General features: G+C 44.5%; 1 protein-coding gene across 4 annotated transcripts in view; it reads right to left on the bottom strand.

The window, feature by feature from the left end:
* Window positions 1-150: 150 nt before the first annotated feature.
* Window positions 151-14801, bottom strand: part of dock6 (dedicator of cytokinesis 6) — a 29234-nt gene continuing 14583 nt past the window's right edge. The window contains exons 21-50 of one of the 4 annotated variants that reach the window (XM_078284436.1): window positions 14250-14414; window positions 13919-14094; window positions 12858-12959; window positions 12379-12465; window positions 11797-11892; window positions 11494-11634; window positions 11023-11136; window positions 10662-10832; window positions 10196-10335; window positions 9662-9831; window positions 9393-9544; window positions 8879-9061; window positions 8157-8283; window positions 7953-8037; window positions 7079-7175; window positions 6815-6949; window positions 6412-6564; window positions 6070-6228; window positions 5839-5939; window positions 5546-5738; window positions 5108-5251; window positions 4833-4964; window positions 4691-4705; window positions 3768-3893; window positions 3555-3644; window positions 3234-3470; window positions 2971-3114; window positions 2727-2833; window positions 2459-2632; window positions 151-1633 (exon numbers count right to left, since the gene is read on the bottom strand). In XM_078284436.1, coding sequence (XP_078140562.1) covers window positions 1591-1633; window positions 2459-2632; window positions 2727-2833; window positions 2971-3114; window positions 3234-3470; window positions 3555-3644; window positions 3768-3893; window positions 4691-4705; window positions 4833-4964; window positions 5108-5251; window positions 5546-5738; window positions 5839-5939; window positions 6070-6228; window positions 6412-6564; window positions 6815-6949; window positions 7079-7175; window positions 7953-8037; window positions 8157-8283; window positions 8879-9061; window positions 9393-9544; window positions 9662-9831; window positions 10196-10335; window positions 10662-10832; window positions 11023-11136; window positions 11494-11634; window positions 11797-11892; window positions 12379-12465; window positions 12858-12959; window positions 13919-14094; window positions 14250-14414 — 3959 coding nt within the window. In that variant the 3' untranslated portion in view covers window positions 151-1590. The remainder of the gene's footprint in view (window positions 1634-2458; window positions 2633-2726; window positions 2834-2970; window positions 3115-3233; window positions 3471-3554; window positions 3645-3767; window positions 3894-4690; window positions 4706-4832; window positions 4965-5107; window positions 5252-5545; window positions 5739-5838; window positions 5940-6069; window positions 6229-6411; window positions 6565-6814; window positions 6950-7078; window positions 7176-7952; window positions 8038-8156; window positions 8284-8878; window positions 9062-9392; window positions 9545-9661; window positions 9832-10195; window positions 10336-10661; window positions 10833-11022; window positions 11137-11493; window positions 11635-11796; window positions 11893-12378; window positions 12466-12857; window positions 12960-13918; window positions 14095-14249; window positions 14415-14801) is intronic. The other 3 variants (XM_078284435.1, XM_078284433.1, XM_078284434.1) reach the window with 3 other exon arrangements.

Genomic DNA, 14801 nt, shown 5'->3' with positions numbered 1-14801 from the left:
TTAGACTACTGCATGTTATATATATATATATATACATATATATATATATATATATATATATATATATATATATATTTCTATTATCCATTAGTCTCATTAGTCTATTCTACAGCTCCATAATACAACAAATAAAGTTGGACTGGCAGAGAAGGAAGAGAAGTTTAATAGAAGGCAGTAAAAAAGATAATGTGAATAAATAAAAGTTGTTTATCCCAATGGGTAAAAAAAACAAACACATTTCAGCCAGCTTTGTAAAATTACAAAAGCAGAGATATTTTAGTAGTTACAGTGTTATGTGCTGCAGTTTGTTTTACAATAGTGCAATATAATAGATACAGTAGTTCCAATACAGTAGTTAGAAAATGGCTACATTGACTATAGATCTTCCACAACCAGGGTGGTGGACAGATACAAGACATGTGGAGTGCTTTTGACACCAGTTCAGATACAATCATGGCAGGACATTTTTTTACATGAAACATGCAGAGTTTGTAAGATTTACTCAGTTGTCCGACTCTACTGCACACTAAAGGTCACAGTTTAAAAATGTTTGGGTGGGTGAAGGAGATTGTCAGGGGCAGCACGTCTGTGGTGAACATCTGATGGGTGACTGCAGTGCATTACAAGAGAATTTCACAGTTTAAAAACATTGAAACATCCCCTCCTGCCTATTTACCATGCCAATCCTTTCGCTTTATGCCCCTCCTATACTTAGACCGGGGAATGAGGCCTCAAATTGGAAAGCACGATCCCCACCTCCACTCTATAATGAATTCCTATAATGAGAGATGGGCGGATGAATGTGAGAACTTGACTAAGGAGGAATGTCAGATATTTGGTATGTTGATAACAGAAAAGCTCCCTGGGACCATTAAGAAACTATGTCTGGCAGTGACTACTGCTGGTCCCAACAAAAATAAGAAGGAATCACACACAAATTCAATAAGGCCACAGAACAAAACAGACCAGCATTCACTTTGCAAGGCAACCTAGCCCCTTCAACAGCAAACAGTACAAATACACAAGCAGATGTAAAGGGAACTTAATCTTTCTTCAGTCAAGCAGACACACTCAAACACAAACAACACAGACAAACATACAAAACAGATGCACAGTCACAGAGGTTCCTCAGAGTGTTTGGATGCTCTAGTTCTGTAAAACCTAAAATTAAAAGTGGTTCCCTTTAGGTCGTCAGTGGAGAGACTGCTCTTGAAAGCTTGGCTTCGCATGCTGAAGAGACAGAACCTCGCTCCAAATGACTCTGTTTACAGCGCAGATAAACTTCCAGTATAAACAGCGTTAGGTTTTCTCCTATAGAGGTGTGAGAGACAGGAGGGAGGGATGACGGGGGAAGGTGGTTCAGGAGGGATGAGTGTGTATGTGTGTGTGTGTGTGTGTGTGGGGGGGGTGTTATGGCATGACTGGGTGGTCGGGGGGCGGGGGTGAAATAACGAGCTAGACAAGGCAGAAGATGATGCGTGTGTGTTGGTGACAGTTGGTGTGCAAAGGGGGGGAGGGGGGAACAGACGGGATGAGATGCGGCTAATTTCTGAAGCTTGCTGTTTCTGCTCTTATCCAGTCCTGCATGCTTCAGCAGTCGACTCTGCGAAGACTGGACCTGTTGTAGGAGTTCCTGGGGGAGAAAAGCATGATGAAGTAGTATTTTTTAGTTAAGTGTTTTAGTTTGTTATGTTGCTGAAGAGTGTACCCCAATGTTTACAAAAACAGTTCAGCGAGTCTATTATTGTGATGTGCGACACATTTGCTCATTAAGAATTCTTTCAGGAATAATTCATCCGTAACTACTGAACAAGGGAGTGAACAAGCTATTGTGAAAGCTACGAATGATGTCTTCAAAATTGTGTCTCACAAACGGCCAGCATACCGTCAATCATTTAAATGAGTAAGAATAAGGACTACTCTTTTTATTCATTGTTGATATCAGCGGTGCACAGAGCAACAAGGTTACTCAAAATATTACTGAGTTTCGAAGAGCCAACTAGCCCTACTAACCCTAAAATCAAAGTGTATCATCAGTATTCTAACATTACTCTGGCAGGTGCTGTTGACTGTAGCTCAGTTTTTGATTATAAACTGAACTCTGACCCTCACATGCAGACAGCTGATGCCAAGAAGCAGTGAAAAACAACCAACATGTGGTGATAGTTTCCATAGCGAATCAGTCTACGTTACTTCAAGAACTGCACCGACTGCTTTTATTAATTCATGTTAGATGGTTGTGGCATTTTTTACTATGTGTCAAACAGTCGTTTAATTTTGGTTTCGGGTCTATTTACTGGTGACAAACTCACAAAATGTGTCAGTCTGAGGCCTGGAGTATGATAGAGTTTGGTGTTATATTTCTATTGTGCTTGAGAGTTGGTTAGATGAGCTATGCGGAGCAGCATGAGCTCATTTTGTGTGTGTGTCTGTGTGTGTGTGTGGTGTCTCAAGTTACCGTTGTGTTTGTGTAGTCTGAGCTGGCAGGGCTCTGTAGAGCTGGGGGATCTTGCGGTTGATGAGGGGACCCAGAGCTTCTTTCAGTTTATTGTAGTTCCTCTCCAGTTCCCTGTGGTACTCTTTCTGATCTGGCCCAATCAGGGCTTTATTCTTCCTCAGGGCGTCCTCACACCTGCACGACAAGAGCGGAGCAGACACAGAGAGTTGGGATTTGTTTTTATTAGTTACACAGCGGTCTGTGTCTAGGCTTTGGAGCGTGTCATCACCTCTTAGTGAAGTCTTTAAAGCAGAGGCGTAGTTTGTTGTGATGGCGAAACAGCTTTGGGTCATCAGGAATGTCGGAGAGAAAGACCTGCGCCACCTCAAGGGGGCCCTGCGAGGGGGAGAGACTGTTACACATCTGCTCAGGAATGTCTGTTATTACTTAAATCACACACATACACATACACATACAGTGCATTACGGCTATACACCCTGTGAATTATCAGCCGTAAGCATCTAAAATGGCACCTGGTTGACAGTGGTGCCCACGCAGCCCTGCAGCACCATCTGCAGCATCTTGGAGTCTGCAGGATCCTGGTTGGTGGCGAAGGCCAGCTCCTGAGTCTTCTTCTGCATGTCCTCAATGGCCACTTCCATGGGGACTAGAATGATCTGGACACCCAGACACAACAGAATGAGTATGAAGTTTACACTCGCACAAAGTTGTTTTTTTTTCATGTGCTACATCAATATAGCAATTAACCAAACATTGTTCAAGTCCGGACGCCCACCTCCTCCTTGTGGATAACGTTGATGCGTGTCTTGATGTAAGGGAAGGCGTGAGAAGTCGTCAGGATGGTTTTGCGTTTGTACTGCTCATGCAGGTCTCCGTGGGCACGGCCATCCAGAGTGAAGGGGGTGCAGTACATGAAGGTACGCAGGTTGTAGTTCTTGTCAAAGTAGGTGATTCTCTCCTTCAGCTCGTAGGTGTCGAAGAAGGGCTCAACGTAAGTGATCTGGAGGTAGGCCTGACAGAAGCACAAACACACATCAGCACAAGAACACATACTGCAAAATCTGTAATACTTCAGCTTTCTCTTTTCCATGCTGACCTTGTTGGGATCCAGTTTGTTCTTGTCCACAGGATTGGAGTCCTTGATAATTTCAACCAAATCATCCCCAAACCTCTCCGAATAAAACTCCTGTACGCAAAATAAAGGGAAAGAGTGTCACTTTTACAAATACGCTGCTCAACTCTGCAATGAATGATGCAGGATCATAAATCATCATTGACACTTCATGAGTATGGGGACTAGTTGACATGCCTCCAGTCTGTGTGAGATCTCGGCTAGCTTGGTGATCGATGGCTCCTTGTAGACGAACTCCTGTTCATCCAGGTCTCCAAACCGGCTGCCATAGAAACCAACCCGGAAGTAGGTCCCAAACATTCTCTACACACTAAAGGGGGGTGGAAAAGACGAGTGGATTAAAGGGTGTTGGGTAGGGTGGGTTGGGAGTAGAGTGCATTCAAAACAGATGACTTTTAGAACTTAGGTGACCTATAAGGGGAATAACAATCATTTTAAGAAAGAAGATGAATTATTCCACAATAAGTATCTGTGACCACAAACAACTCTAACAGGGGTAGAAATTAGGGAAACAAGACTAATTTGTAATGTCATCAAGATGCAAGTGATGTCTGTATTAAAGATGATTCGACTTTGTTGACTCAATAGTCGACTTGTTTGAGTTTCTACACCCCATGACTCATCATCCTTGGTAATGTCATCTTTTCTATCTTTTCCAGTTTGTTCTCAAAGGAGGTTTTCATCTGTGAGACAGATGAAAATGCTTGAAAAACATGCTCTATCATTATTGCCTGTAGATAGTGATGAATGTTCACTAACAGAAAAACAACTGTAGTAGGACACAGGGAAAAGATATATTCAGGCTGATATTTAGTAGTCTGCCCCTTTAGCCGACATGTTGCACCACAGTAACCAGCAGGGAGGCCAAAGAGAATGGAAGCCCTTTTGTAACTATGTCAAAGTGTGAGGGCAAGTTGTGTGTCTGAATAAATGTTAGTAGTTTTACACCATTTCACTCACCGGTAACACGTCAACACAGGAGGGGAGAAGAGCAACGGAGGAAGAGACAGAAAACAATATTGTTATTACAAAAAAAAAAAAAAAATTAGTTGTACTTGTACTGAAATATATTATGTAAGATAAACAAATGAACTTGTTACCTCCCATCCTGAGCTCTGGAAGAGTTGAAAAAACCCCAGAAAAGAAGCATGTGAGATGGAAACCAAGTTGGTGCTCATTTTGACATCAACACAGACAAGGCAGTTTAGTGCTGGTGACATCAGGATGAAACTGTCGACTCACCTGGTTGTAGACTTTGTTGAAGGCATCCTGCAGCTTTCCGTGGACAGTAGCCAGCTTTTTGAAGTCTCTGTTGGCCTCATGGATGGGCAGCAGGATCTTGTACACTTCATTTATGGCCTCATACATGGCAGCCTGGGGGGGACAGGACAATGAAAAAGCCAGTTCCTCACATACCGCTCCGTCACATACCACTCCGTCAACCATGTTAGCACTGCAACCGTGTGCCGTGTTAACACACAGACTGTCACCATGTGGTTGGAGAATGTGAGTCGTACCATGTTAAAAGAGGCAGCTGCTTGCTCCAGGAGGCCCACCAGGCCAGACTCGCTGAAGTACTTCCCCGCACAAATACCCTCCTCCTCTGGAGACAGGATGTCATCGGACACTGCAGACTCCTCCAACACGTTGGATGAAATATTCTGTGGGGAAAGAACAGGGCAGTCAAAACAAATAAAAATAAGATTTGAGGATAACAAAAACAACAATAACAATGATTCTCTTTTTGCTTGACCCCTCCACAGGAGTGCAGAGTCAGCGCCTTTGGAGCTGGAAGGGTCTCGCTCAAGAACACTTCCTCAGGCAAGACATGACACAGGGACTTGAACTTGGGTCCTCCAGTTGAAGGAAAGCCTCCCTACTCTCTACGCCGCCCTGCTGCCCCACATGCTGTTCCTAAGTAAAACAATGAAGCCAATCCAACAGAGTCCACTGACCTGGAAGGTGACACAGCCGATTGGGAGGTAGCGGCAGTCCTCCAGCATGTTGAGGTATTCTGCCACCAGGGCGGCGCTGTGCACCAGGCAGTGGGCTGCCTCAGCGTGGTTCCCTCTCTCCGAGTGTTTACCTGCCATGTTCTGCAGCCACGTCAGACGCAGGTCTGGGGAGTTCTGGTAGCCCTTGGCAATCCTGAAATGGAAAGGAAAATTAGCGAGAAGTGAATTTCAGTGGTTTGAACTGCATAATGTTCTAGTTTAGCTTGCATGCTTGTTGATGTGCATGTGAGTACCTGTACATCAGGTCGAGGAGCATCTCTGGATCCTGCTGATGCTCCTTCATCTTGACAGTGTCAGTTAGAATCATGTGCAGGTTGAACACAAGATCCTGGACCTGCAGTGGCAAGAGTACAACACAGCAAATCAGTACAGCCTCAGACTACTGCATCAATACTGCAACAGATGTTTTTAATTCATTCTACCAGCTCCAGATCAGTGTGATGGTGGATGATGGATATATGTACCTGCTCTGGGAAGGGCGTGTCTCTCAGCTCCAGGTCCTCTTCAGCGTATGTCAGGATGGTCTTGAGGGAGCGACGCAGATGCTCCTCGTTGAAGTTCTGGGACGTTCCCACCAGGGAGGACAGAGACATGGTGACCTGCATCTTCACTCGCGCAAAGTTCTGGACCAAGAGAGAAGAAAGAAGTTCAGAACGTGAGTCACAGCATTATGGGCAAAATCTATTCCACGCACATCCTGTGTGTGTGTTCTGTGAATGTGTTATTGTTTCAATAGCTTGTCTCTGGTTATACAAGAACATCAACATAGAAATCACCCAGAATGCAAAGAGACCATCTAGACTTACGTTGCCAATCTCAAAGTTCTGCCTCATGAGCAGGTAGAGGGAGGCGGAGGCGTGGCTTCTGACAGGGCCCACACTGCTGCTGCAGTGTCGCAGGAGACGCAGGCACAGGTCTGCACACAGCTCCGTGTCTTCTTCAAACAGCATCTCTGGGAACTACACACATACACTTTTACTTTATACACTTCTTATACAAACACATTTAGTATGACATACATTTTGGTTAAGTTTAAGTTTTTTGCACAGTGATAAAACATAAAACGTGTTTCCCCTCAAAACAGTGTGGGAATGAGTCAGAGGGTGTATGTGTGAAGAAGACGACAAGGAGGGAGAGTGAGAATTTGTGTGTTGAGTTGCTACGACAATACATCAGCAAAATAAAATGTAGACACACACGCATACACACCTTGAAGACCAGAGCCCTCTGTGTAGTGAAGCAGTGCTGCAGGAAGAGGGCGCTCTGGTTGCCTGCCATGCTGTGGAGCAGCACCCTCAGCACCCCACCCAGAACACTCTCCTTCAGCTCCGATGCCACCACAGTCTGAAACAGGACAGACAGAGAGAGAGGGGGGAACGAATGAGGGGGAGGGAATCGAACATAAAATGGTCAGTAGGTGAACGATTGGCCAAGGGCCGCAGCATCTAGTGTTTTAGTTTTCCATTGTTTTACCTTGACTACGATCTCCAGTGTGTCCAGTACTACCAGAGAGGCCTCAGTAGCCAGGTTCCCATCCACCACTGACTCCTGCTCCATTTCAGCCTTAGTCCTGGTAAAACATGTTGTTTGTTTACCATCAGTATCATATATTACACTTAAACCCTATTTGGATGAAGAGGTAGGGTAATGTAATTAATACCAAAGCATTTACATGACTTTAATCCTAATCTACCATGTCTACCATGCTTTTTTACGAACGGTACGTCAGGTAAGACTCCAGCCTCTTTTACCTACGGGTGTTTTCCCTGTAAAACTAGTCTAACACAAATGGATATCCCTAAATTTTGGGGGGATTCTGTTGGCATTTTCCTGTGTGAGAAGTCATCTTTTTTTTTTTTTTTACATTAAGGCACAAGCTACATTTAGGCTCTGTCCTCGACTCAACTTCCACCCCTTGGGCTAACAACAGGGTAACAGGTCTAAGTTGGCCAACACCAATTAGAAAATGGCAAAAAAACATAAATGGACAAGAAGAAAAAGATCTAAGTTGCTGGTCAGAGGGACAAGCTTCGTGGCTGCCAAGCCACGCTGCAACTTTGAGACAGATTACAGATTATTTATCCCCTGCGAACTGGCTGCATATCAGACATCATCCTGAAAACGAACCCCCTCCATATAACACAGCATATCCAGTATACTGAGTTACAGCCACATGATTCGCTGTTTGGAAAAGCAGGCTATTTGTGTTAACGAGCAGGCGTACCTAATAAAGTGGCCGGTGAGTGTTGTATATCAGACAGGGAGAGAGAAAAAAGTATTTTCATATTGTCCGTAACAAAATAAAGGTCCCCATTGGCTTTAGTTGGCATTAATGTAAATGACCTACTTATCAACTCTGTCTGTATTTTGTCTCCAGTGAGTGACGTTCTTCCTCCACCTAACGTTCTCCTGGCTGCCATAGGGACTCCTCTCTGGAAACAAAAACAAATTACACTTTCCATGAACACGCTCAACCACAGAACACAGACACAAACACCTCAAACAAAAACAGCTGCTGACACACACTCTCCTGTGTTTTCGGCCTATTTACCTCTGCAGCGGCGGACCATCTCCTGACGGGCTCCAATGGTGCCCAGTATGGCCTCCTCCAGACGGGCCTTCATGTCCTGAGACTTCTTAAACGTCAGGCTGTTGATCCTCTCTAGAGCCTTCTTCCCCTGCCACAGGAAAACAAATGATACACCAGAGTTGGCAGCGTACAAAGACATCTTAATGCCATTGTAAGAAGGGTTACTTCAATAAAATCTCAACTAGAAGTAAAGAGTAGCTATATGGGTTTTGGAATATACTTGAATAGTTGACAGGTACAAACACTACAAAAATACTAGTTACATTGCTAAAATTTTATGATAATAGACAAATTAATTTGCAATCTAAGAAATATGCAAATCATCGCAAGCATAACAATGGACTGAAACACTGATCATTCAAATTTGGTAATAGTGTATTAGGGTTAAGGTAATAATAGTCCATGTAAATTGTAATGGAAGAAAGTAAAAAAAAGTAGGTGGTGAACAAAAAGTAAACTAGAGCATGCTACACTAGAAATAAATGTGAGTAAAAATTCTTGAAAGAACAACTCAGAATTGACAGAATAACTGTAACAAAGTAGCTGTGGTGCGTTCCTGCCCACCTCTGCAGTCTAGCAGTGTTCAAATTAAGCAGAGGATAGCTAGAAATTGTATTTGGCTCCTACAGGGAGATTTAGTGATGAAAGGTTCTCATGGTAGTGAGAGCGCCTGGTTATTGTACCTTGTATTCAAAGCAGGAGACACAAAGATGCAGCAGATCCAGCAGGCGGTTGATTTGCAGCACAGACAAATCAGACACCCAGCGCTCCAGGAGAGCTGCATCTGCATTCTTCAGCACCCACAGGAAACACACCAGCAGAGTCCTGCTGCACTCTGCGGACAGCGAGCTGCACTGGCGCCCAGCCTGACAAGGACATACAAACAAACTCAGTGCCAGTCTTTTAATCTCCTTCAGTATAGCACAAAATGGCTGTTTACAGATGGTTACAGAGAAAATGATGGACAGAGAGCCATCTACAGGCAAAGAGGAGTAGTTGTACCTCAGAAAACAGGCACGACAAGGGAAGAATGCAAATGCCGTTTGAATGAGTGGCTGTGTGGAGTTACATAAAGGCTAGAGTGATCGCCTGTCAGGCTGAAGCAGCAGCCTCCCACACAGAAGACAGAGGCCGATCTGTGACCTGTCAGTCTGCACGGCCCGGGGGAACGGCCTGACCCCTGCCGCTATCACTCACCACTGTGGGCAGGGCAAACGGGTTGGCTTTGGCATGCGGCAACGGGGAGCCGGCGATCGCCATGGCAACAGACTGACTGATGGTGTTGCTGTTGTCTGGGTCACCATCATCAGCGTGGGCTGAGGCATGGCGGGCCCGAGCAGGCGAGGTGTCTGAAAAAATAATAAAAATGAAATTTAAAAAAGCTCAAGTGCAACAATATGCATAAAGAGATAAAATACAGGAACTTTAAAGATGTGAACTAGTAGAAACTAGGATAATAGACTGACCAGTGAAGTCGTGGAGCTGATGCAAGGTCTCCATGACGATGGGGAGGAGAGGCAGGTAGAGCTGAGCGATGTGGGATCTGACCTGGGGGTCAGTGTAGCGAGGGTCTGCATCATGGCTGCACAGCAGGGAGTGAACGGCACTGATAGCCTTCTTATGAAGGAAGAACACCCTGTGGGTTGAAAATGGCTCCATAAGAACCTTTGGCATTTTTCCTGTATGTGTGCATGCAAAAATGCCCTATGTCCATGTTGGAAAAATGTTGCTACCTTAAATTAATTAGTGAATATTTAAAAAATTTAGATAATTCTAAACACAAAACATAACTATTTTGATCAGTCTTGAGATGACTTGTGACTTTAATAGTAACGTGTAATGTCTTTTTTAATTTACTTTTATGCCAATCATTTGTTAAGCATAGGCATCCTTTTTGGATATCTCATTTTAAATTAGATTCGATGAAACAATGATTCTTGTGGGGAAACTGAATGAAACTCTTGATATGCGTATACAGTGTGTAAATAATAACAGCCCACCCTTCTCCATCAGGCTCCAGGATGAGAGAGAGCTCAGCGAGTAGCAGGCCAGACAGGAAATGTTGCTGGCGAAAAGGGAGGGAGAGCTCAAACATGCTGGCCACACCCTGGTCCTGCACCATACTGGAGAACGCTGAACTCTGTGAATACAACAGTAGAAGGACAGAAGAATAAGAGAAGCTGTGGGCAGTGATACTTGGCCAGTTTGAATCAAATTACATGTTAGGCTTTCAGCGGTTGCTTTTCTCCACAACAACAGCAAAGAGCAACAGCAAACAGTAGAATAAGCGAGGAATGTATATCAACTATCAGGCTAGATAGTATCTTAGATCAATATTTATATTGCCCGACTACTTGGCCTGTAGGAGGCGAGACTGCTCCACCAGCAAGGAATGAGAAAAACAAACCCCTCTATTGACGCTGCAAGTAATCAACATAGCGATATAAGAGAAATGCATTCCAGTACCTGTGAGGTGGTGGAGGAGGTGGAGGGGGAGGGGGAGGCTGGGGGGCTGAGGGTGGAGCAGGGCAGGTTGAGGGTGACATAGTGCTCGTGGCTGCAGACGATACGGGTGAAGTCCATCCTCAGGGCATTCAGAGAGCTGGGGTTCTGGGCCGTGTGGAGCTTGTTGGCAATCTGTATAACACATGAAAGAGTGATGGTTAATATGGGCATGGCTGTTGTAACTGGTAGTACTAGCAAGGGAAGAGCTGAGGTCTGAAATTCGTTTGAGACAGTGAAAGAGCTATGACGATATGCGTGGGAATTAGAGTGTTTGTGGTTAAAGAAAATGGGGAGGAAAGGGGGGGGGGGATTGTATATGCACCTGTTTGTAGTAGGAGCGGATGAGGTTGAACACAAAGCCCCGGTCCATGAGAGACAGCAGGTCGTTCAGGAAGAAGGCTAGACTGCTGTTTAGTCTCTCCACAAGCTCCACATCCTGAGAGAGAGAGGGAGAGGTGGATATGATAAGAAATTGATAGATATGATATAGTAAAAAGTAACGAAAACATAAAGAAAACATACATTATCCACTCACTGTACATTGGCTGATTTAAGTTAATGAGGGGTGTTGCAGCAATAGGCAAAACATAAAGCAACGTTAGCATGTGACTGGGTGCTGACAAGTGATGCCACCCAGTAGTCACACTGCAGACAACTTTCTAGCTGACAAAAACTTTCAACCGCTGTCAATGCTGGCCATCTTTTCTTGGTTACTCAGCTCATCGAAATCAAATGGACTTCCGACAGTTAATTTCTTGAATTGCCTGTCGTATTGGCGTTGTGGGTTCTGTACCTTGTGGTATCGGCTGGCAATGTCTGCACTGATAGCACACACGAGTGCAGCAATGTCGTCCACAAAGCGGTCTGGGAAACGCTGCCGCCTGGCAACATCCAATTTAGAGGACAGGAATAAGTGGTGGGCCATGCTCTTTGTCTAGAGGAGAGGGCAAAAGAAAGAGGGGAAGCAGAGACTTTGTGAAAATATTGCCTTGTCTTTATCATGCTAAAATAATGGTATTCTGTTCACTACAATTAGATTCATTACAGCGTGGAAAATGGCAAGATTGCAAACGTGAGGTTCCCAAGGCATACTGACCATAAGCTGGAAGAAAAACCAGGCCTGCTGCAGTGCCGCCTCCCTCACTGTGCTGGTGCTGACCACCCACTGGAGTGCCAGCTCCTCATGGAGCAGCTAGACGAGGACCAACACAGCACCAGCCAGGTGAAACAGGGCAGGGAAGAACAACACAAGTTTTAACTTACATGAGGACACTTCAGAAACCAGACGAGGTATGCCATTAAGATTTAAGTGCTATGTGTTTGCTCTCACAAAGACCAAGAAATGAATTATAATTGTGGTGTGGAAAGATACTAGCTTAACACTAATAATTGTTTAATAGTAACTCAGTCCTTAATTTTTATTCAGATGAAACAAATTGAGATAATAAACGCAAAGATAAAAAGCCATGTGGTTGTAAAGAATAAATTGAACATAACAATTTGGTGCTTCTGCCATAGATTTAGTCAAGAAACCTTCGGATAAACCCACTGTATGAAGGAACAAATTCTCACACAAACTTACAGATGGAGACAACTGTTAAAACATAATGAATGTAGATGACGATGAATGTTAGGACATCAAAATGTGTTAGTTTGTTATAGTGAATGCCAGTTTTACCTTCTTGGCAATCTGCCTTGTGGGAACTGAACAGAAGGTGGCGCTGTCCAGAAAGGCAGACATGCGATTGCAGCTGCGCTCACTTGCCTGACATGGAGTGATGGTGAGGTGAACACACAGAGATGAGGACAAAGCGGTGTGAGAAAAGGATGAGTAGAGATGCATGGATGGCCAGAGATATGAACAAACTCTGTTGTTTCTCTGACAGCAAGGCTCGTAAGGAATCTGACAAACCTCAAGCAGAGCTTATGTCAGTCAAACATACCCCAAAAAATATGGTCTGTTAAATAGAGGTGAGAGGATGAAGTGTGAAGGATGTAATCACGGATAAAACGGCTTGACAGGTAGGACTGGGCTAACAGAATGGGTCAGAGACAGACAGAAGCAGGCACTGACACAGATACATTGATCTGGCGGGGGAGGAGCGAGGTGGTTTGGGATGGAGGTGGAGGTGGTGAGGAGGTGAAGGGATTTAGCACCTGCTTGAGCTCACAGCTGGAGTTGGGATTCCGGCGTAGGACAGCTCTGGAGCCACCAGGGGCATAAGCAGAGTTTACCCAGGAGTGGGAGCGGTCTATCCCCTGCCATTAGCCACCAGAGACACACACACACACACACACACACACAGACACACACGCACGCACACACAGTGCGGCAAGAGGCAAGGACAAAGAGAGGAAGGGGAGGGGAATTACCACACAAGAGATTAATGGAAGGAGAGAGGGAAGGTAGGAGGAGAAGAGGGAAATAAGAGAGATGTAGAGAGTAGAATAGGGAAGCTAGGACCGGAGAGGAAAGAAGAGGAGGAGAAAGAGGAGGAGGGGGAGGAGGGGGGAAGGAAAGATGGGAGGCATGGGAACACAAGAGACAGAGGCACAAAGCGTAATTGCATAGTTGACATAAGCAATGTAATTAACTGCCGGCACAGAATTCCCTGCACCCTTTAGTATGGATATGGTCAAAATCAACGTCAGCTTATTGGATTAGCTGTAAACAGTGGAGGCGAGGGGGACGGTGCTATTATTACCACAAAACAGCAGACACACATCTTATTGGCTAAACAGAAAATGGGGAAAAAGGGCACTAGGGATACTATATAAAAAAAAAAAAAAAGAGTTAATCATTTTGTGCTTTCCAATCTACTGGTGAAACAAATAAGGCATGGCAATATATAGATAAATATGCACAAAATGGAACTTCTCTGCTAAAGTACAAGAGCTTTTTAACGGCAGTTAAAATGAAATACAAGACCATTTTCGCAAATACAGAAAATTAAAACAACTGTAGACGTAAGAACACAAGCCGGAGCTGATTCGCCGGTGCTGATTTCCCACTGGAAAAACAGCAGCACCAAAAAACATTTTTAAGACTCGAAGACTTGTTTTTCACTGTTTTCAAGACCTTTTAAGGCCTTGAGTTCAGACAATATATTTGAGACATTTTGAGACTTTTTCCAGGACCTGCAGACACCCTGTAACAACAACAATAGCTGTATAACCGGTGTAGATATGACAAGTCTCCCAAGAGAGGTCCAACTCACCTTGCTCCCTATGATCCTTTGCACCTCTTCGTCAGGAGAAACAGGTGTGGTGGCCAGGTCCGGGTTGGAGTTGCTGATACTCTTGGAGCGAGACAGGTGCAGGCTGCTGGGGCGGGCCGTTGCCCTCGATAAGGTGGCATACTGGATGGGCATCTCATAGGCAGTGGAACCTGCTGCTCGTGGAGAAAGTAGGGACAGAGATGTAACTTGGGAGATATTAACAATATCTGTATCAATATATATTCCTCATAGAAGGGGGCAGTAAAGCACAGTGAAAGAAATTCTCTCCAGTGGTCGGATCCAGTTTGTACGGTTCAGCCTTGTGACTCACTGGAGGGGGGCATGGCCGGCTCGGTGGTGGGCAGGTGGAAGCAGTAGTGGATGTAGGAGGCCAGCAGGTTGTTGCGGCCGTGCTGGTCCTGGTTCCCCTCCAGGTTCTTGTGGATCTGGTTGACCAACAGAGCCATCGCTTCGAAGGCTGCCCGGCCCAGGTTTACTATAGATATATTGAGGGTGAGAATGAGCGTGAGGCAGAACTTAAAACTGGTGCTGATTTTAGTTTAGTGTGACTTAAGTTTCTGTAATTAATAATCATAAAATTTGGCCATACAGACACATTTCCACAATTCATTGTATATAGTATGGGTATTGTATGGGGGTATATGTATATCTGATGTCCTGTCTTGTGTCTGGCCTAGCACAGTAAAACAAATCCATTGCAACCTGGTTTATATGGAATTTAATTTCATTCCATTGCCTGTAGAATGCCCACTGTAGTTGTAAACAATGCAGATGTTGATATAAGATGCAAACAGTGTAATGAAACAATTGTGTTCCCCAAATGATTGAGATGAATAATCATGATTAATAATGATTGCAATAT

This window comes from Centroberyx gerrardi, chromosome 7, assembly GCF_048128805.1.
Source record: "Centroberyx gerrardi isolate f3 chromosome 7, fCenGer3.hap1.cur.20231027, whole genome shotgun sequence".
In the NCBI taxonomy this organism is placed as follows: Eukaryota; Metazoa; Chordata; class Actinopteri; order Beryciformes; family Berycidae; genus Centroberyx; species Centroberyx gerrardi.
Note: the sequence above shows the minus strand (reverse complement) of the source record. Positions and strands in the feature narration are given on the sequence as shown.